General features: G+C 45.7%; 1 protein-coding gene across 1 annotated transcript in view; it reads right to left on the reverse strand.

Moving 5' to 3' along the window:
* The window catches only part of kl-2 (dynein heavy chain 2, axonemal kl-2), a 71,459-nt gene extending 48,985 nt beyond the window's left edge, over positions 1-22,474 (reverse strand). Inside the window, exons 1-16 of the mRNA XM_076519478.1 lie at positions 22,216-22,474; positions 21,681-22,138; positions 14,825-14,961; positions 13,330-13,672; positions 11,983-12,502; positions 10,101-10,243; positions 7,841-7,986; positions 7,678-7,771; positions 5,252-5,422; positions 5,003-5,192; positions 4,065-4,161; positions 3,740-3,991; positions 1,197-1,324; positions 962-1,080; positions 228-342; positions 32-165 (exon numbers count right to left, since the gene is read on the reverse strand). Of these exons, the coding sequence (XP_076375593.1) occupies positions 32-165; positions 228-342; positions 962-1,080; positions 1,197-1,324; positions 3,740-3,991; positions 4,065-4,161; positions 5,003-5,192; positions 5,252-5,422; positions 7,678-7,771; positions 7,841-7,986; positions 10,101-10,243; positions 11,983-12,502; positions 13,330-13,672; positions 14,825-14,961; positions 21,681-22,138; positions 22,216-22,438 (3,270 nt within the window). The 5' untranslated portion in view covers positions 22,439-22,474. The remainder of the gene's footprint in view (positions 1-31; positions 166-227; positions 343-961; positions 1,081-1,196; positions 1,325-3,739; positions 3,992-4,064; positions 4,162-5,002; positions 5,193-5,251; positions 5,423-7,677; positions 7,772-7,840; positions 7,987-10,100; positions 10,244-11,982; positions 12,503-13,329; positions 13,673-14,824; positions 14,962-21,680; positions 22,139-22,215) is intronic.
* Between the last annotated feature and the right edge of the window lie 360 nt (positions 22,475-22,834).

The raw sequence follows: 22,834 nt of genomic DNA on the forward strand, positions 1-22,834 counted from the left end.
TTCACGGCGGAGACTAACGATCCTCGTTTACCTTCTCGAGCAGCATCAGCTCCAAGTTGTCCGGCTGGCTGATCCCGAAAATCGACAGCTGCGACCTCAGCTGGACCTCGCGATCTTTCAGGACCTTGATCTCGCGGTGGAGGTAGTCGATCCAGGAAAACGCGTCTGTCGAATCGAGATTCGCGATTGATTCATTGGATAATCGCTGTCGTGTTCGCCGTCGATACCTGGGGTCAACCAATCGGAGGTGAAAGGACCGCTCACTGCGAACTTCGCCAGCAACGTGGACACCTCGTCCTTCAACATCTGCGCGTCCTGCTGCAGCATATGCTTGAACTCGATCTGCAATTCGTCGAAATTACCAGATCGAATTTCGCTGAAATTGTCCAATAAAAAGTTAAAGGATAAAAACCTCTTGCTTGCAATACTGTTGGAAAACCAGTTTCTAAATTATTATATATTCGAGATACTATTCTGTGAAATATTATTATTTTCTTACGCTTTAATGATATACTTATTTCCGAATAGTATTTTTACGAGCTACTATTAAAATATCCAGGATGTCCAAAAATTATGGTGTTTCCGGGAAACGAGAGGTTCCTGAGATCATTTGAAGAAACATTTTCCTTAGCGAAAATGCAACTCGCGGCTTCGTTTATGAGTTATTCACGAAAAACAGTGACCAATGAGAGACGAGCTCGCCTAGCGCTAGGCGGCCGAGCTGCCAATCAGCGGCACTGGGCTCCGGCTGCTCGTTGGTTGCGCCGCCTCGCGCCCACTGATCTCGCCTCTCATTGGTCACCGTTTTTCGCTAATAACTCGTTAACGGTGGCTCGGAGAAAATTTTTGCAAAGGAAAAAGTTGCTTGTAATGACCTTATGAACCCCCTGGGACAAATCCTGTATCGCGTGAGTAGATAAAAATATTTATATCTGGGAGAATGATCGAGAAAGTGAGCCACCTTCTTCTCCTCGAGCATGAGCTCGCAGCTGGCCAGCAGCTCAAGGTACCGGGCCCAGGAAGGCCTGACGTAGTTGATCCTCCGTTTGAAGTCGAAGGACAACGCGACGTCGTACTTGTCTGGAAAGAAACGACGACGGAACGATAGTTGCTGGCTCTCCTTTCCTTCGAGCTCTGTTTCATCGGCTGCGCCGTCGAATAGCAAAACGCGGCGGATGCAGCGTTTAAAGGTTTACCCAAAGTCTGGTATTGCTCCTGGATCTTCGGGAATTCCTGCTCCTCCTTCGGAATCTCACTGGTGAGCCTCTCGAACAACTGCAGCGAGTATTGCATACTGATCAGGTCCGACGGCTCCTTCGATATTCTACGAACGGATGAATTTGCGTGAAATTCGGAAAGATTCTGCAACGGGCCGCAGCGGGGACGGCGGAGGGGGTGGTCGAAGGGTGGAATTTATGAAGCAGCTGGCCGGACCCGGGGCTTCTACTCGGGCAAATTTACGCCGGGGATATATGTATATATCGATCGGGGATCCTTCGTAGAACGCAGACCGATTCTCTTCGAATAATACGACTCTATCTTCCTGGAAAATACGATGGCAAGCGAACTGCGTTCTCCGAGCCAGGATTTTTAAAAGGTACACGGGGATCTTCCTTAATATGTAGACACTTCTCAACCCTTTGCCCTCCGTTTTCCGACGTCGCCGGTACATTGAATTATTATCTTGCTAGATATCGAGAAAAACGCAAAATCTTTCATTCGCTAATTCCTAGAAAATTTCGCGGCAGAGCGACGAAACAGAGTAACTGAAATTTCTGATTTATTTACGTTTCTGTTCGATACGAATTTTGCTTCTCCTGTGCAATTAGCTCTCGATAGGGTGGGCCGCAGATTTTGTGCACTTACGATGGGAATAAGTAGGCCCAATTTAAGTGGCGGAGAGATTACAAGGATTTACGAATATACAAATCATTTTCAGCTGATTAATTTCAGAGAGAAAGATGTTGGTTTGCTGCATATAAAATTGAATTGAAATTGTTAAATTTTTGTAGTCTTTTCTAATTTATGGTTTTAGATAGTTACAGTGAAGGAATTCGTTGTATTTTAGTTGACTGAAAAGACGTTTACGATGACAAAAAGGTTCGAAGAATTTAAGAACGTACACATAATTTTCGGCTGACTATAATGATCGATACAATTTTTACCGAGATCTCAAATATACCTATCTTTGCCAAATTAATCGCATAGTCGTCGCTACCCGAAAAAGTCGCTCGACAGAAGCGATTAAAATTCGACGGCCGTTTTAAATTCCAATTTTGAGAAAGGCGTTCTTGGCCCGTTCGATAAAAACAGTGCCAAGAATGGACTATTTTTTCCCACAGTTTCTTGGAATCGACGAGATCTTCCCGAAAAGGAATTGTTCTAAAAAGAGGCTGAAACGAAGGTTGGTCATCGGCCTACGGTTGCGTTTATCCGACAGAAAGAGGGGAGGATGGCCCGATGTAGCTATCCGATCGGTAATTAATTTGTAACTTAAACGCAATTCAATTTGCGCGTCGTCTCGCCACGGGCGGAGGGTAAGCACTGTTTGGTCGAGTGGTTCTCTGATAAATGGTCGCGGGGGGCGGGGAGGGGGGGGCGATTGCTCCTCGAAGAGGCTTGATTGCCGGCTGAAGAGCGTTTAAAACCCAAGGAAGCCGTGATTATGTGCCCCAATACGGTTTCAAGGTTTTCAGCGGGCTGAACACGCTTTAGCCTTACTATCGATCGCGATCTCGACGCTTCCGACGATACCGTGGATGGCGACGCTTGGATCCGTTCGGGCCAGGGGATCGTTAACTTTTTCGAGCTTATTTCTGAAGATAGTTCGGGTCTTTATAGTTTCAGGAGTTATATTAACGAATATTAACGCCGAATATTAAGCGTCGAATATTAACCCCAAATATTTCCGCAACATCAAAGTTTCAGCGATGAAGGTGTGTGCGAATAAATAAATAGTGTCTAACAGAGCGTGTGTAGCGTATAAAAAATAACAAATATATCTGTAAAAACAACGATAACGATAAGCTAATCAACGATATAACGATAACGAGAAAACGATAAGAACGGCAACGAAGGAAAATAACAATAGCGAGTCGCTAAAGTAACGACAACGAAACAACGACGATAAAGATTCTCAACTAAAGAAAATATCGCGGCGATGCGTTTGCTATGAGAGTGATCTGTGTCGTTTGACTGTTCAAAGCTTTCTAAAGAACTCGTCGTTCAAGTCGACGAGTTTTCGAATTGCTAAAAAGAAGGGAAAATCGTAATCCTTGAAACAAAGGGAAAATCTCATAAAACAATTTCGGAAAACGTTGTCGCCTGTGAGAGCTTTCAAACGACAGGACAAACGGTCCTTTAATTTAAAAGTCATTTAGTCAATGAAATCGATATAATTCAGGTTTACCAAATATTAATTCAACTCGCGCTCATTCCAAGAATTCTAGTTAGATTCAGTTCGTTCGAATATACCATAAAAAGAAATCAATTTCGAGAGCTAGTTAAAATTTAGCGTCACTTAAGCGCGACGGAACTCGGACAATTAAATGTAAGTGGTGGCAATAAACTAGTTTCCGAAACTAGTAGCCATATAAAGTAGTCCCCTAAATCGAGAGGCAAGAAACTAGTCACCTAAAATGTAAACCGGTCGCGACACGTGGAAAAATCGTTTGCTCGGGGAGATCGTAATGAAAAGTGGAGGGCACTCGATTGATTGGAAACGGAGATTGGCGCTCACTTCTTCGAATTCTCGGCGATGTAATGGTACACGTGGTTCACCATGTCCTCCGTCTGCTTCTGCAGGAGCTCGACGAACTTCTGCTGCCATATCGAGCACTCCTCGATGATGGCGCCCTTCAAACTGTCAGAGTTCACGTCGAGGAAGTGCACCGTCATCACGGTCTCCTGCATGTAGACGTTGTTAGCGATCAAGCTGTACCTGGTGATGTCCGCGTCGAAAGATTCCGCGGACGGTTTCAATTTTTCGTATCTGAAAGGTTCGACGACTCCGTTCACACGTGGTCGAGTGAAAGCGATCGCAGTGCTAAGAACCTGCTAAGAACCTTTGAAGGTACAGGTGTCTATTGACCTCCCAGACCTCTTGGAAGGGCTCCCACATCTTCAAGTAAGCTTGCACCTGCGTGAAGCAGTGGTTCACCTCTTCAAGGGAAACGCATTCGAGTTAGCACAGGGATTTCGCGTTTTGCGATTTCGTCGATATTCGAAGTGCCATAGCTTCGCGAGAAAAAATCGTACGACTGTCTAGCTAGGCTCGTTTGAAAGCCTGAACCTTCTGCTTTTACCGTTCATAATTTATTTTACGCAGAAAAATTTCTGCGACGCGGACTGTTCGAGAAATCGAAGGTACCTTTTTAATACGAATTTTCCCAAAGTTTGACAAATTCAAGCGTCTCTGTGGACCGCGAAAAATTTTTCTGGATATATTGAGTTCAACAGGGAGAAAGTAGACACTGAAAGCTACGAAACGAACACAAGCAGAACGTCCTACGATTTTTTAACCCGAAGTTACAAAAGCTCGAAGTTCAACATTGAGCGTCGGTGTGCCCAATTTAAGGATCATTAAATTCTGAAACATTGTTGATCTTCGAGCTTTCGTAACTCCGTGCAAAAAAATCCTGCCGCCCTCTGTCCGTACTCATTTTAAAGGCTGGAGTCTCTGCTTTAACGAACCATGCTTCGTTTTTCTCAAATAAATTTTTGCATCGCGCTGCGTTCGAAAAAGTAAAGATACTTTCTTCATTCGAATACTTTTAAAGTTCGACGGATTCAAACGTCTGTATAAACGACAAACATTTTTCTTCTTCAACGAAATCACCGTGAATTTTGAGATCGAAGTTTTCCCTTTACAACGATGCCAAAAAAGTCGCTCTACGATTTTTTCTCGCCGTTTTATGGTACTTCGAACGAAAGGTGTCGCTGGATCGATGATGAAAATTTCTTAAAATTCTTTGAAATTTTTTAATCATCGAGTTCTCGGTACCATCATTGAGCTTCTGTTGCAGATCCAACAGCTCGGAGTCCTTCTCGTAGATCTTCCAAAATGCTGGCATCACCGCGTCAACGTGGAAACTGGAAACGAACCGAGGCACATCCTTTGTCGCTTCGAGAAGATTGTCGAAGATTCCGGACATCAGCTTCGCGATCTTCGTCAGCTTTGGCATGAAACTGATCTGAAAAGGTAAGAAACACGTTGTTCCATTCGAGATCGTACTTTTAATCGAACGCTGACCTTGTTGTCGACGAGATCCGCGTGAATCAAAATTAATGGCGACGGAGGTGACGTTCCGTCGCCGTGCAGAGCGACGTGCATGATCTCCAGGGATCCTCTCAGACACAATCTCAAGGACTCCTGGATCACTATGTCGATCCTGTTCAGGTAATCCTTCCACTGTTGCATGCTCTGTCGAACCATCGATTCTCTAGTCAGTGTGCAATTAACGCTGGTCTCACGGAACACGTGATTCCGACACGTGTCAAATTTTTCGATTCAGGATTAATTCAAATTATTAAGGAATTTATTCAATGTCTCATCGGAGATACAATAAAAAAGAGCTGAAATTTAACGTAAAAGTAACATAAAATTGCTGCTCTTAATGGTACATAAAGATGGCGTTAAATTAAAGACGAACACCATCCGATAGAAATAGGATGTCTGACCATGGTCGGCCAATTCTACTTACAGTAAATTCCAGTATTAACACTATGTCGTCCGGTGGCATCACGCTGGTGCCATGCAAAAACTATCTGTTTTATGTCGGTGGTACCACTTAGGTGCCATTTTAAAAAACTGAAATAACATTTGAACTATATTTCTTGGATGTTAAAAGGCAGCAAACTAACTGTAGCATTGTGCTTATTTAACTAAGAATTAAGTACGAAAATTCTTGGATGACATATCTTAATTTTAGGAATTTATATTACTTTATTAATTATATTATATTACTATTTATTAATAATATATTATATATTATTAATAATTATTATATACATTATTAATAATATATTATATATTATTAATCATTATTATATACATTATTAATAATATTATATATATTAATAATATATTATATTACTTTATTAATTATTATATTATTTATATTACATATTATATCTTAGGAATGTATATTATATTTATATTTTAAAATAAATAAAAGAATCATATCTAAGATCGGCGGACGGCATAGTGTTAAGAAGCGGTGTACAAAAATGAAAGAGAATTAGCAATCGTTTCAGAAACGATCTAAGATCGTTTCGAAATGTTCGATACGTTGTTCGAACGGTTTCTATTGTTCCTAAATCAACGGATTGGACGTTTCCAGAGGGTTTATCGTTATTGGCAGGATCACGCGTTCAACGGCTAATAAAGGGTCGGCCGATCGATTATAAATTTCGTGCTAAGGGCCGGGCTCGTATTTAGGGGTCTCGGGAGGAGCTCGTTTCGAACCGGTTAGCTGCGATTTCTCGATAGCTTCCGTATTAAGGGTGCGGGGACACGTGCTCCTGGCGGCAGTCACGTCACGGAGCGACATATCGTAACGCGGATCGGTCTGGACCACGTTTCCGGTGTTCAGTCGTACGAAAATTGCTCGTCGGTGCCTGCGGGGATAACGCGGCCACATTCCGCGGGAATTCTGCGTCGGGAATGCCTGCATTTTCCACCGTTTGTTGTCGATGGGGAGCCGGCAACGAACGAGACAAGGGTTCCGAGCCCTGGGCGGCGATGAGGGGGGGATGGGAGGCGGGGGACGAGGGCTGAAATTGTTGGTGAATATTCCTTACGTTTGACAGAGCTTCGCGGCATTTCAGGAACTTTCGCCCGGGCGATATTCGGTTGACAGAAGCCGTCGGTCGGCTCGCAGAAATGTCAGCGATAAAATTAATTAACGATCGGCGCCCACCGCGATCCAGTCGACCCGCAGAGCACGGCCTAACCGTACTCGAATTCCGAAGGTGCTCCGCAAAAATTGTTCACGCTTTAACGCTAAATATACCGCGCCGGCCGCGGTGAGAGCGAAATTTTATTATATTGTGATGACGAATATGGGATAAAGATCGACGAATAAAATTTTATTCGACACTGTTGGATAAATATTCATTGGAACAAAAATTTGTCTAGGTACAAATTTATTCGAATTAGAATTCAGTCGAAGAAGAATTCAGTCGAATAATTCTTTCGAAGAAGAATTTATTCGAATAAGAATTCATTCGAATAAGAATTTATTCGAATAAGAATTCATTCGAATAAGAATTCATTCGAATAAGAATTCATTCGAACAGGAATATATTCGAATAAGAATTTAGTCGAATAAGAATTCATTCGAAGAAGAAAATATTCGAATAAGAATTCATTCAAATAAGAATTTACTCGAACAAGAATTCATTCGAATAAGAATTCACAATTCAAAAATGATAGAAAAATAGTGACAGCGAAAATAACAAGATACGAAGTGTTTCACGACGAATAATTTACGACGAACAACGAATAATCGTTGCACGAATAAACTATTCGACAAAAGAAGAATTCGGGCAATAATCTCAAGATTAAACATTCATTCGAAACGATACGAATAACGCCGAGCACGCTGCCGGAAACTTTCGAGAACATCGAATGAATATGAAGAAGCTAGGAAAAAGAAAACTGGAAGAAGAACTCACGTCCTCAATGACGCCCTTGAAGCCGTCGTAAATGACCAGCAGGTACTGCAACACGGTCCTGTGTTTCTGCTGGGTCTCCGCGAATGTCTGGTCCCTGGAGGAGCGGAGAGTGACTTCGTTTCGCCGATTACCTTACGGAATTATTCAAATCCCCCGAACGTACCTGGTCCGCCGTATCTCCTCCACCAGCTCCTCCAACTGGTACGTGTAGTTCGGCCTGATCTTGATCATCGGCGAGTTGCAGATGTTCTCGCAGATTTGCAAGATCTCGAAGTTCGACTCTTTATAGATATCGATGAACTCCTGCAGCTGCGGCGCGCGGAATCGAAAGTTCAATGCGGGGTCGCGGCCGATTATCCGCGGCCGAGCGTCGGTTTAATCGTTAATTATATTACGGTCTTTCTCTCGGACGAATTTCCAGCGGTAATCTCGTTGCCGTCTCTTTCTTCCAAGAATTGCCACCGTCGATTTCATCGTCGCCCCATTCTCGGACGAGTTTCCAGTGACAATTTCGAACCGAGAGAATGTTCTCTCTTTTAACCTTTTGGGCACGACGAGCCACTATAGTGGCTTCCGCGGATGTCATCTTTCAGAACGACACGCCACTATAGTGGCTTTCGCGGTTGTCATCTCTCTGGACGACGCGCCACTATAGTGGCTTGCTCTAGTAGCTCACTCGGTCATCGTGTGAACCAAATAATCGTCTTCATATGCATTGTTTCACACTTATTTTGTCTTCACATTGATTTACAACAGTCTGCAGAGTGTCCCAAAAATGTCTCGCAATCCGTAAATGACGGGTTCCTCGGATCATTTGAAGCAACTTCTTCCTTTACAAAAATTTTCTCCGAGGCACCGTTAACGAGTTATTAACGAAAAACCGTGACCAATAACGATCGAGTACGGCTGACGCGAGGCGGCCCAGCCAACCAGCGCGCGAAGCCCAGTTCCGCTCATTGGCTCGATCGTCTCGCGCCAGCCGAGCTCACCTCTCATTGGCCACTGTTTTTCGTTAATAACTCGTTAACGGTGCCTCGGAGAACAATTTTGTAAAGGAAAAAGTTGCTTGAAATGGCCTGAGGAACCCGCCACTTTCGGATTGCAAGACATTTTTGGGACACCCTGTATATACAGTATCAAACTCTGTACAGTACATATCAGACTCTGCCGTCCAGAGAAATAGCCTCGCGCAGAATTCAGCCGTACCTAAAAGGTTAACCAATCAGCCGTGTCGCCTTCCTTTTAGACCGCGTATTTACATGTGTCGCGAGGATCGAGCGACGACGAGTATACTCGTCAAACACGGCTAGCTGGTTAACACTAAACCTACCACGGTCAAAATGACCGATTTTTTATTTCACGATACTACAAACTTTGGAGACTTCTTCGTGGAAAATGATTGAATAAATTATATTATCGAAATAAGTCTCATAATTAAAACTTTACAAGATCCAAGTGAATTCTACCTTTTCACTCTTATGAGTCAATGCACGCTAATCATCATTACAGGTCGGTTGGTTTAGTGTTAAGAACGTTTTTCCTCTCCCTTTTAAGTCACCGAACGCGTGGATGATAAGAGAAAAAACAGAAACAATTTCGCGAGAAAGAAAAATCGTGGATTGTTCATTTGCATGATGCGAAACATGCAATATAAAAAATACATATCTAGAACACTTCATCTCCGCGATATAAAATTCTGCCCCATTGGTCCCGCTATTTTCCAAAAAAAAAGAGAAAATGAAAATAAACCACGCGTTCGCATGAACATCCGGCGGTCTATTTATCCGCGAACGATGGAAATCCCGCGATTGTTCCGCGCGGGACGATACGAATTTGCGTAAAGAACCCGAGGTCTAATTATTGCGAGCTTGGCCGGGGAGTTTCGCCGGACCGGACGTCGGATTAAGAATTGAAATGTCGGGGCAAACGAACGAACGAACGAACGAACGAAGCTAAACGGAGCCGGAGGATCCGTGAACGATCTTATCCGTGGAATCGGTGCGCCGTCCGGTCCCTTAAGCATGCAACGTGTCTGGCACGGTGGTGGCTCCGTCCGAGCACCGTCGATTTGAACAAGGTAACGAATGGCCGCAAACGCGGCCACCGGATATCCGCTATTGCTATTCCGTTTCGGCGGCACGCGCACTTCTTGCTTAATTAAACAAACAAAGGCTGCGGACGGATCCCACTTGGCTGGGTCAAAATTTAATTTCGTCGGGACAGGACCGGACTCGCTGCATAAATTTTCGTGCACCGTGTATACATATAGGCGTTACCCGGACTCGGTAATACGGGGGAGCGGGGACAGGGTTGTCGGGTGGAACGGAGGACCAGAGAAATACCGAGAGAGAGAGAGAGAGAGAGAGAGAGAGAGAGAGAGAGAGGAGGAGGAGAGAGAGAAAGAGAGAGACGAAGGAGCGTACATTTGCCATTTCGTTAAAGCAATCCTCGATGTATGCTTCCACGTATTCCGAGTTCCATGTCAGTCTGCCTAAGCCAGGATTGATCTTCCTGTCTAGCTGGCGAATCAGCTCACGGAACAGATCGCGCTCGGACACCGACAACGCTGGAAAAATAAAATCGACACGCCTATATTCGCCTGTTAATTGATGCGGCAACGGATCCGCGTAAGCTCGATCGATTATTTAGAACCGCGCGCGATTTGCCGCGAGCATGCCGAGACACTTTTCACGGATTTGTGCCGTGGATGTAAAGCGGAATCCTTCGAGAACGATGATCGCTTTTCGTTCGATCCCTGATGAAATGGTATCTTTTTTTTTTCCTCCGTGAAACAGGAACTTATCGAGACTTCGCTGTTTGTGTTCTGCGTTCGCGATCTATTAGAGGCGACAGCGAACGAAACTGCATCGTTTTCTGTGGACGCGTTCGAAGAACGGTAACTTCGCGAGAAAAAGTCGTACGGCGATCTACCTGCGCTTGTTTCAAAGCGCGGACCCTCTTCTTTCGCATCTATGAATTCGTTTGTCCGGAATTAATTTCTCCGCGATGCCGCGCGGCGGAACCGGCGACGGGACGGACGTTCTCCTCTGTTCGAGTACTCTGAAACTTTCGACGGATACGAACGTCTCTGCGAACGTTAAACATTTTTTCCCGTTGATACAATTGAAATGGATTCGAAGGCCGAAGTCTACTCTTTCGAAAGAGTCCTCGAAACTTGACGCACGATTTTTTTCCGCCGTTTTGTAACAGTTTGCGTGGAACGCGAGACACGGAATCAAAGCAAACTTTTCGAGGGAGAAGCTGTCCTCGTTTTCGCGCGCGTAGCATGGTAAACAAATTTTTTCGAGGAAAATGATTTTTACGCTTCTAAAGTAGAAGATTCGAGCTTCGAAACGAGCTTAGCTAGACTACCCTACGATTTCTTCTCGGGAAGTTACGCTGTCTTGAACGTCGACGATTTTTTCCCTAGAATTTGCTTCTCTGAAAATTAATCTGCTCTCGCTTCGAACATCGTTCGAATTTGTTCAAACCTGTTCAAACACCAGTAACGCAATTAACTGGCCTGAAGAATCGAGATTTTCCTGTCCATTTTTGTGTGCGTCAATTAGGGAGACTTTACTGTAGTAGGTACGAGACCGTCGAATCGTGGCACGTGGCTTTCAAGTTGCCTTCGAATCGTTGCATGTGGCCTGCGAATTGCTTTCGAATCGCGGCACGTGGCCTCCGAACCTCCGAATTGCCTCCGAATCGTGTCACGTGGCCTCCGAATTGCCTTCGAATCGTGTCATGTAGCCTTCGAACCCCCGAATTGCCTTCGAATCGCGGCACGTGGCCTCCGAATTGCCTTCGAATCGCGGCACGTGGCCTTCGAATTGCCTTCGAATTGTGTCACGTGGCCTTCGAACCCCCGAATTTCCTCCGAATCGTGTCACGTGGCCTCCGAATTGCCTTCAAATCGTGTCATGCGGCCTTCGCACCCCCGAATTGCCTTCGAATCGCGGCACGTGGCCTCCGAATTGCCCTCGAATCGCGGCACGTGGCCTTCGAATTGCTTTATAATCGCGGCACGTGGCCTTCAAATTGCCTTCTAATCGTAGAAAAATATTAGAAATAATGCCTTTCCTGCCGACTGCCCCGAGTTCCTAAAAAAACGCGCCGCGAGGTCCGAAGAATCGCCCGAAGAATCGCGACTTGGTCTCCTCGGATCTGCCGGCTTCGATTCCGACCTCCAACCATTTCCGGCAGAAATAACTTCACACCGTTCTATCAGCGCGAATCGGTAGAACGATCCCTGAGCGAGAATCGTCGGCCGGTGGTCGCAGTTCGAGCGTGAAAAGTTCTAACCATCGATCACTTTGTTATAACTGATGACGACGGCCAGCACGCTCTCGTACACGAAGCAAAGCGTGTCCCACTTGTCGTAGACGAGCCTGATCTGTACCGGTATGGCGAACTTGAGGTTGACCCAGTAGTCGGACTCGCGGCACAGCTCCAGGATGTCCGGGTCGATGGTGCACTCGAGATTCCCGGCCCTGTTGTCGATCCGACGCATCAGGAAACGATCGAGCTTCGCGCGCGGATTGTCACCGACCGCGACCATCCAGCTCTGGTATAGGTTCTCGACCAGATCCTCGATCGATTTCATCAGAACGTCATGCTGGTGGTAGATCTCGAGGCTTAGCCCGCAGTACGGCATCCAAGCGGCCTCCTCCAGCATCTCCCTCGTTGATTGCAGCCGGGCACCTTTCAGCCGCAGGTTCAACGCCCTGCCCGCGTAATACGGAGTCAACGACGAATACTCCTCCCTTTCATGCAGGACCTCCTGCTTCGTCTGCTGGATCTCGTCGCTGAACAGCTTCCATATCTGCGCGGCAGCGTCCCCGAAAAGAAAAGGAAACACTTTCTTCCCGCTCGCGGAGAATCGAAATCCGCGCGCCGCGTTCTCGACGACGTTCCTTCTCCGCGAATATTGCTTCCCCGGCGATTAAACTTTCGGAAATTGTTATTTCGAGAGTTCCGTCGGACGACGAAGGTGCCAGCCTTCGAATTTTTGACGCGCGGGAGCCACCGCGCGGCTCGGGACAAATCCGACAGACGTTCTTTTTCTTTGTCACGTTCGACGTGACATTTTATTTTCGAAAATATTTCGCGCAAACCCGCGCGTCGCGTTCGCGGTAAACTCGCGACGCAGCTTCCGCGAGACAACCGAGGTACGTTTAGGCGTGTTCGAACTGACACGCGGTATAAAAAGCAATACGAAGTTGTCGCTGGATCTGCGAAACGCGTTTCTTAAATTCTCGTCGTCGCTTCGGATTAAAAAGCTGCGAGAACGTCGCGTTTTAATCTAATTTATCGCCTCGTCATTTTTTACGATCAACTGCAATCTAAAATATATTTTCTATACTCATGTTCTGGAAAATTACTCGTCTAACATCTAAGAAAAAATTGTTAAGTTCATCTGGACTGACTTTAAAAACGTTCGTCGCGTTTGAAAGGGTGCGAACGCGTTTCCCGAGTAAAATTCGTAAAATTCTGACGACCGAAGAAGCGCGAACGCGGCACGGAGAACGGAAGCAGAAGAATTTAGGATTCCTCTCCGCGTAATTGGCAGAGTTTCGCTTCAAGATGCGCGGTGTATATAGGAATTAGTAGAGCCGTTAATTAGAGGAATACACAAAGGGTCTCTCTTACCTCGTTCGTCTTCGCGTCGAACAACGGCTTCAGCTTCTCGCGGTTCATATAATTGTAGAATCCTTGGAGATCCTCGAGTGCCTCGTGCACGTTGTTCATTCCCAGAAAAGCTGACGTGACCAGGTTCTCGATGATGATTTCTAGATCCTTCAGCTCCGAGCGGAACTCGAACACGTCTTCGTGCCACGTCCCGTGGAGAACGTCGAAAATCTTGTGGGAGTTCTTCTTGATTTTCAGCAACGCCTCGCGGAACAGCCTCTCGATCTTCTGGCAGCCCCTCTCGTGCTCCGCGCCCTTCGTCCCGCTGAACATCGACCGTGTCATCTCTACCGTTTCGTCCATTCTGGAAGATTAATTGCTCATCCCGGGCACTGTTTCGATCAATTAACCGTGGAAATTCATTTCCGGAATCGTCGGATTTGAAAACTTTCTGAAATTCTAGTTACCGTAACGATCTTGAAAAAAATCTTAGGATAATATAGTTAGCCTCGTTCGAAAGCGTGGAATTTCTGCTTTAAGATGGTTTAGTTGATTTGTTTCAGAATTTATTGTGTCGGCGGTGTCCGTTCGCGGAACGAAAATTGACATTTCTTGCAAAACTCCAATTTCACGCGATTGTCAGCAGTCCAAAAAATTTTTCGCTGAATGAAACTATAGTAATTTTGAAGAGCGAAGTCTCCTCTTTCCAACGAGCACAGAAACATCGGTCTAGAATTTTTTTCAACCATGCTATGGCATTTAGAGACAAAAGTGTGCCGCCAACAGTAGCATTCATGACTTCCGGGGATTCTAAATGCAGGTCGAAAATTCAATGAAATTCAAAATGCTGTAATTTCGTCGGAAAAAATCGTAGAACGATGCAGCTGTACTCATTTTAAAGAGCGAAGCTTCCGCTTTCAAATCTCCTTAGTTAATTTGTCGTAAAAAATTTTTATCGTTGTTTCTCGAACGATAAGTAAGACTAGTCATTCTTTGGAAAAATTCCCCAACTTCGCGCATCTCTCGAAGAGCAAAGTCTCCTCTTTCCAACGAGCATAAAAAATTCGTTCTACGATTTTTTCTAGTCATTCTATGGCACTTTGAATCGTAAACGTCGAATCAGCGTTAGAATACCCGACACATATGGAGTCACTTCGCGTGCCTCCCAGGGATTGAAAAAATTTTTTTCCCGATTGAAATCAACGAGATTTCGAAGAACAAAGTTTCTGCTTTCGAACAAGCTTCGAAAAATTGCTCGACGATTTTTTCTGGCCATTCTGTGGCACTTTCGGTGAAAAGTGTACGGTCAGCACGATACCAGGGCAGGTAAAATTGTCGCGCGGCAAATTGCGAGGGGATCTCGCGAATACTTTTTCCCAGGAGATCGGTATCCCCAAGGAACGGTCGAAAGCGAACAAAAAAAAATAAAAAAAACAGATCGAGAAGCGATTTTTCCTATTTTCGAGCTCTCGACCGGGCACGGGTTCAAGGGACAGTTCGTCGGCGCGTTGATTACCTTGCGAAATCGATCATCGCCTGACAGATCTCCATCATGTCGTGGCACCTGCCGATGAAAATATCAATATGACGGAATATATTGTCCATGTTTAAATCCCACGGCATGTGCGTCAAGGTGTTGTGCGCGTGCGCTATCTGAAAACGAAACGTCGGGCTGGGGGGATCAGGGTGCTGAAAGAGTCGTCGGTGAAATTTATATTACGCGAGGACGAGCCGGTGGTTTAATATCCGGCGCGGTCCGACGAAATCGATCGGCAGGAGTACAACCGCGGACTTAGGGCTGGATAAATAAGCCCGATTACAAACGTATTCGTGTCAGACGCGACTGTATATTGTCCGCGTGACGCGGCTCGCTTTTACGCTCCCGATCGAGCAAGTATCGGGAATGTCTATCGGGTGTCCCAAAAATTATGTTACTTCCTGGAAGTCTGCAGATTCCTGAGGTCATTCGAAGTAACTTTTTCCTTTACAAAAATTTTCTACGAAGCGTCGTTGACGAGTTATTAACGAAAAACGCTGACCAATCAGAGGTGAGCTCGCCCGGCGCTAGGCGGCCGAGCGACCAATCAGCGAGACTGGGCTCCGCGCGCTCGTTGACTCGGCTCGCCTCGCGCCAGCTGATCTCGCCTCTCATTGGTCACGGTTTTTCGTTAATAACTCGCAAACGAATCCGCGGATTGCATTTTCGCTAAGGAAAAAGTTACTTCAAATTACCTAATGAACCCGCTCGAATTTCCAGATAGCACAGCTCCGAAAACAGTATACCGGCTGTCTCCAGAAATGTTTTAAAGCTTGCCTTTAACGTGTTTTCATTCTTCAGATAGCATACGAGATTTCTGCACCCTCGAATGTTATCTCCAAATGATTTAACCTACTGCAATTTACGTTAGAATACTACAATGCTGCAGCGTTTCAACTCTTCGATAAAGGTATTCGCGGTAAGCATGTGTTCCCTCGTTTAATTCTTCTGCTTGATTTCGCGGTAGAACGACCCCCGCGGATTTGCTCGAGAGTCAATCTGCCAATCGGTTTTCGGTGCGCGTTTCATTCGCTCGGAAAACAGCGGTGAAGAGAGTTCCAACAGCAACAACAACAACGACGACGACGACAAAAAAACGAGGAAAAAAAAATAAATTCGAGGCATCGGAAAACGTCGTTCGGTATCTGGACAAGCATCTGAACCATTTTTGATGTTTTCCCTTCCCGCCCCGCACCGCCCTCTATGATTTTTCGATTCGTCATGGACGGTCGAATCAGTGGAGCGCGTGTCACGCGGGCCCCGGGTCGCGATTCATTTTCGAAAGAGGACGGATTCGTTTTCGGTGGCGAAGTGTCCCGCCGGTAATTGGAATACCGCGAATTCAATTTCGATCCGGCCCAGGCCGCAAGGACCGGCGGTATCTCGCCGGCGGATCGTTCCGCTGTTTTCCATGGAAAAGACGAGCGCGACGAGCAAACGCGGAGGCGAACAAAATAAAAATTTCTTTAACGAGCGCGCGCGCACAGCCCGGCGGTAACGCTTCCCGCGATTCGCGATATCGAAAAGTCCGCGCGTTATTAACTCCGTAGCAGTCACGAGCTATTTTCCAGCGGAATTTCGAACGGTGCTCCGGCGGACCGGGATCGTCTCGTTTCATTTTTATAACAGTCAATCGCGCCGATATTTAGCCCGCCGTGTTCCGTCGCGTTTCATTTTTCGCCGGCCGCCGATCCCGCGATCTCTTTGAAACCGATGGAACCCCGCGAAACGGCGGGCCTCGCGCGAACTCGCGTTGGCAACCGAGTGCTCGCTTCACGTAATTAATTTAAGTATCTTTTTTTTAATTGTTCTACAGTACCGCGAGCAAGTCGCAGGTCTTACAAAATCGAACGATTCGACGGGATTTGAATAATTTTTCTGGTCATTCGTGTTGAATCTTTTAAGAATCGAGATAGTGCGTCTGAAAGTAGAGACTTCGGGCTTTAAAACGAGCTCGGGTAGGCTATCGTACGATTCTTCCTCGCGTAGCGACAATGTTTCAAAAATCGTCGATTTTTTGGTGCAGAAATGTTTCTTTTTCGTGCTGTAGATAGATATAATAATTTCTCCAGGAAATGCCAAATTTCGGATTGCTGTGAATTTCCCTGTGCTAGTCCTACGCCTATGTAATTTATTACTACGTCGATGCTAAAGGTTGAAAGACAATATAAAAATGGTCTGTTTGGGTGTGAGTATAATTGCTGACGAATAGTAACTATAAAAAATTGTATCAATAATAATAATCGTATCTCCTCTTCCCAAATTGTCCATTTTTTGTACGCAATAGAGCGCGAATCAGGGAGAAATTACTGTACTAGGTACGTGAGCGTCGAATCGCGACATATGGTCTCCGAATTGCCTTCGAATCGTGTCAAGTGGCCTTTGAATTGTCTTCGAATCACATTCAGTGACTGAATTATCTTCGAATCGTGACATGTGGCCTCCGAATTGCCTCTGAATCGTATCCTGTGACCAAATTGCTTCCGAATCGTGTCACGTGGCCTCCGAATTGCCTTCGGATCGTGTCATGCAGCCTCCGAATTGCGTTCGAATCGCAGCAAAAAATTAGAAATAAAAGAATTAAGTCATCGTTTTTATCAGTTCTGCTGGTTTCAATTCCGACCTCCGCACACCTCTGTTTACCGAAATTATTGTATTTCGCTCGTTTGTCGTGAACATTCTCTTAGCTAATCAAATTCCCGTCCACGTTTTCAAGTACCACGCATTACATCGAGCATTATTGTTCGGAAAACCGCGCACTCAACGCAAAAAACGTTCTCAAATTTCGTGAAAAGAGCAGCCCGATTAACGACCATCTCATTCGATATCCAGCAGAAGGGTTAATTCCCAGGCCGCTCCTCAATTTCCCAAGCTATTCGCCGGGGTTTCCAGCGGATCGCCTGTCGCGGATTAAAAATCGTCGAACGCCGCGCGGCTTCGCAGAGGCGGTCTAATGGTTTCGCAAAATAATTTGTCAAACCGTGGGATTAGCGTGCTTATCCGCGGCAAGAGGGCGGCGCGTTGCTCGCCGTTCCGGGAGGACGGGGGTTGGTTATGGAACGAGGTCAAGTTTTCCCGTTAAACGGAAATCGCCACGAGCCCCGCGGACTTGAGCGTTTCACGCGCGGCCAGATAAGCGGAACGGGTGGGTGGCCCCGCCGAGGGCGAAGGGAGAGGGTGAGAATCACGTCGGCGGTTTTGGTGTTTGTCGTCGACGGACACGGGGTATTAAGGGCGCCCCCGTCCGACGACTTTTCTGCGGGGAAATCCCGACAATCGTATTACCGGCCGCTGATCGAGGGTCGAACGATGTCCCGCGTGGGATCGTCGAGGGTTTGCTTGTTTCGCTGTAACGAGTATTTATTAACCCCGTGCCCGGCGAATTGGCCGAGCCGAATTGCCTTCCATTTATACCATCGCGTCTTCCTGACCCGGCGGACTCCGGTAATTAATCGCCGGGCCCTTTCTGCCGGCTGCTGGCGAGCAGATTAATTAATTCTCCGGCCGACGTCGCACGGACGAAAGAAAATTTCGGGCGCACTTGGCGACGCTGCCGGCTCCCCGTTGGTGTTTATGCAAATTCCGTTTTTTCTGCCGCGCCGTCGAGAAAGCGGCGACAGCTACGATTCTCTCGCTTAGAGAATATGCCGCCGCGCCGTGGCGCTTGAGAAATAGCGGTGCGAAATTTTATGACGCTTTTCGAGCGGCTTGACGATTTTATAAACGAAAATAAAGCGGATCTCAATTGGAAGACGATGTTATCGAGGTGTTTTCGTCTTAGAGATAGTTCTATACGCAACAGGGATCCGTGTAATTAAGTTCTTTGTTCCGGGAATCTGTGTAATTAAGTTCTCTTAGGTCCACTTAGGTTCGCGTTGTCAGAAATCGCGTCAAAGGTTCAATGAAATCCAATCTAGCTATTCCCGTTAAAAAATACTGCAATATCAATGACCGAGCGAAGCATGGATTATCGAACGTTAGCTATTGCGAAGCGTGAATTATCGAATATTACCGAGATCTTTTCGCCTTAGAAATAGTTCTATACGCAACGGGGATCCGTGTAATTAAGTTCTTCGTTTCGGGAATCAGTGTAATTAAGTTCTCTTAGGTCCACTTAGGTTCGCGTTGACAATAGAAATTGCGTCCAAGGTTCAATGAAATCCAATCTAGCTATTCCCGTTAAAAAATACTGCAACATCAATGACCGAGCGAAGCATGGATTATCGAACGTTAGCTATTGCGAAGCGTGAATTATCGAGGTCTTTGCGCCTTAGAAATATTGGGTTGGCAACTAAGTAATTGTCGATTTCAGTTATAGATGTCTCTCACTCCCATTTTTACGATATCCGTAAATGTTATATTATAAAATTATTATTATTATTATTATTATTATTATTATGTTATTTTTTATTATCCGTGAATGTTAGCAACTGGACAAATTGAATGCAGCGGTCAAGGAAAAGCGACCAGAATTGGTCAATCGTAAAGGTGTCATTTTCTACCAGGACAATGCTAGACCGCACACGTCTTTGTCCACTCGGCAAAAATTGATGGATATTGGTTGGGAATTGATGTTACACCCACCATATAGCTCTGATCTCGCGCCATCGGATTACCACTTATTTCGATCCCTGGACAACTCCCTTCGTGGTAAAACTTTTAATGATGATGACGCTGTAAAATCTCACTTAACTCAGTTTTTGGCCGAAAAGGATCGGACTTTCTACGAGCGTGGAATTTTCAAGTTGTCAGAGAGATGGCAAAAGGTCATCGAACAAAATGGAAAATACAGTACAGATTAAACTTCGTTCCAAGTAAAAAAAAACTTTTTATTTCATTGAACAAATCGGCAATTACTTAGTTGTCAACCCAATAGTTCTATACGCAATGGGGATTCGTGTAATTAAGTTCTCCTAGGTCCGTTTAGGTTCGCGTTGACATAGAAATCGCATCGAAAGTTCAATGAAATCCAATCTAGCTATTCCCATTAAAAAATACTGCAACATAAATGACCGAGCGAAGCGTGAATCATCGAACGTTAGCTATTGTCATAAAAAATACTGCAACATCGATGACCGAGCGAGGCATGAATCATCGAATGCAACAGAAACGAAGTTTAAGAAACGAGCGATTAAAATTCGCGAACATTCTGCAGAACGGGTTAACGTGTTTTATTAATTCCAGGCGTTCCCGCGTGCTTCGTTATTTCATCCGCGATAAGGTTCCAAGGCAAATAATTACGGAAGTGAAAATGAAAGCACTCCTGTTCGTATAATATGCTATTCATTCGAGGTGGAGCCCCTTCCGACGCGCTCTCAGGGGGCACGAGGGGTGCCACCAATCTCCGGAATTGTTTTGCAACAATACGCGATTACGGGAAGATAAGATTAATTGCTGTTCGCGCGCTAAGCGACCAACCCCGTTCCCGAGGGCGGAGGGTAGCGGGAGCAGGGGGGCTCCGAGGTGGGGTCTGAATATTATTTTAACGGCGCGGCGAAGCGCGGGGATCATTGTGAGCCGGCCATAGGGAGGGCACAATTACCGTGACTTCCGCTTAACGCGGGAACTCCTCACTTTGCCTAACGGCTCTTTCCCAAGTATCTAAAGTAACTCCGCTCACGTCGTTTAATAGTCCTTTAATGCACCGGCCCCTCGTCGGAGTGAATTCGTTCGTTATATCGACCAGAAACACTTCGAACAAAAATTTCGCCCGGTCCGCCCCTCCCTCCCCTCCGCCGGTCTGCGAGAGACGCACAAATTAATATTCCTGGAAAGTTCTCGTCCCTTGCTCCGCCGTCTTTTAACCCTTTACAGTCGAGTGGCGACTCCGAGGCACCGCTGATATTTGTTGTATCACCTTTTAGGATAATTTTGATATTAACAAAGTTTACGCTTGATAAATTGTTAAGGGTGCAACTGTTGCGCGACTCCAAAGGGTTGATTTTCATATGCGCGTAACATGCATTTTCTCGTATAAAATAGAAATATTGTAAGTTAGAATAATGATTTTATATTTTCAGTTGAAATAGCTTCGAGGGCAAAGGGTTAATATTCCCGAGCAATCAAACACCCTGGATACTATATAACAACATATAGAAATACTGTAAGTTAGAATAATGATTTTATATTTTCAGTTGAAATAGCTTCGAGGGCAAAGGATTAATATCAACGCTTTGCTCGCTGGCATTCTATTGAAACATTTTTCTTTCTCAGATTCTTTCCCAGAAAATTCTTCCTAATTGACGTTCGCAAAAGTGGACAATTTGGGAAGTGGTGATACGATTATTCGAGCTTCGCGGCTCGTTCTTATAGTTACCAATTTTTGTTCACGTTCAGTAGTACGAGTCAATGGTTTCGCGAGCAGAGGTCGCAGCCTCGATTTTTTCCTGTTAAAAGATCGGAACGATGGACACCGATAACAGAATGGAATGAGAATGGACAATGTGGAAAGAAGTATTACAGTATTATTACAGTAAATTTTCTCTAATTGACGCTCAGATTGTGCTCAGAAATGAATGATTTGAGAAGACGAGATACGATTATTCGAGTCTCGCTGCTCGTTTCTATACAATCGATAATAAATTGTCCATTTTTGTGTACAATCTGAGCGTCAATTAGGCAGAATTTACCGTATAATTTTCTATTAAATAACAATTTAGGGAGCAGTTGTTCGATTGCATGATACCAAAATAATTCATCGAATTAAAACTGCTGTCGCTTTTGAACCATCGTTCAAAGTATTGCCAACCGTCGACTGTTCGATTGTAACGAAAAGATCGAAAATTGCCTGAATTGCTAATAAACAAACAACTACTACTCATGAATAAAGATTAACCTCGACGTAGAGCGACTTGTAATTCTCGCAGGCGTCGACGCATTCCACGAACTTCGCCATCGACTTCCTCGTTTTTCCCTCGAATACGTCGTCCAGATCGATGTAATTCCGACAGAGTATAACGATCTGGTTGCTCAGTGCCTTGAACAGATTCTCGATCCTCTCCTGGCTGTTGTAGTACGGGGAGTTCAGCCAGATCGCTCTGAACAGGTGCATAACCGTCATCAGGTGCTGGCCGATCGCCGCGGGTTCGGTGCATTTGCTGAATTCGGACGAGTAGAACATCAGGCAGCGCAGGTACTCTATATTCGACTCGGCTTCCTTGACACCGTCCTCGATCTCGTCCATCAACGCGAGAAACTGGCGGACGTAAGTCGACAGGCTGACAGATAGGTACTCCGTGATCTTCTTCACCACGGGATTCTGCAGCTGATGGTTCAGCCCGCAGAGATTGTCGACTGCAACGAAAACGGTCTCGTTTAAGGACCGAGGGGAACCCCGGACGCTTTCGATTCACGACGACGTGGACACCGACATCGATACGTCCAGAACTGATACTCGTCCTGCAGGCATAGCAACTCGGTGGGCGTGGCCTGTTCCTGGTCCAAGAGGGCAATCCTGATCTGGGTGGTCCAATGCACCACCACGCTCTCCAGCCTCTTCACCAGTTCCTTGTCGGCGGTTGTAGCGTCCATAGAACCGTCGGTGATCAGGCTGCTGCCCTCCCTGGGCACGTATATCACCGTCAGCCCAAGCATCTTGTACGTTAGGTCGGTCAGCTTGCAGAGGAAGCTGTCCAGGTTCCTGTAGAAGTCGGCCTTGACGCATGTGGAAGTCAGGAAGTTAAGGAAAAATAGCTTAAAGTTCCTTCTGGACTATGCGGACGTTAAAGGCAGTCGACGATAATCGGATATCGAATAGAAAACACCGTGGGAACGCCTACAATGGGCGTGGCTAGTTCTGGCCCCGCCTCAAAAGTAACTTCAATGGTTCGACACTGTTCTAGAGCGTGTACAATCCGCTATGAACCATGTCTCAGCGACGAATCGTCAGCCAATCGGAGCAAAGCAATAATTTTCGATTGCTTAGCAAGCTGTTGGCCAAAGTCGCGAAAGAGTTGCAGCTAGACGGCGTAAAAATCTATTCGAGTTCGC

The sequence above is a fragment of the Megalopta genalis genome, chromosome 3 (genome assembly GCF_051020955.1).
Source record: "Megalopta genalis isolate 19385.01 chromosome 3, iyMegGena1_principal, whole genome shotgun sequence".
NCBI classification, from domain to species: Eukaryota; Metazoa; Arthropoda; class Insecta; order Hymenoptera; family Halictidae; genus Megalopta; species Megalopta genalis.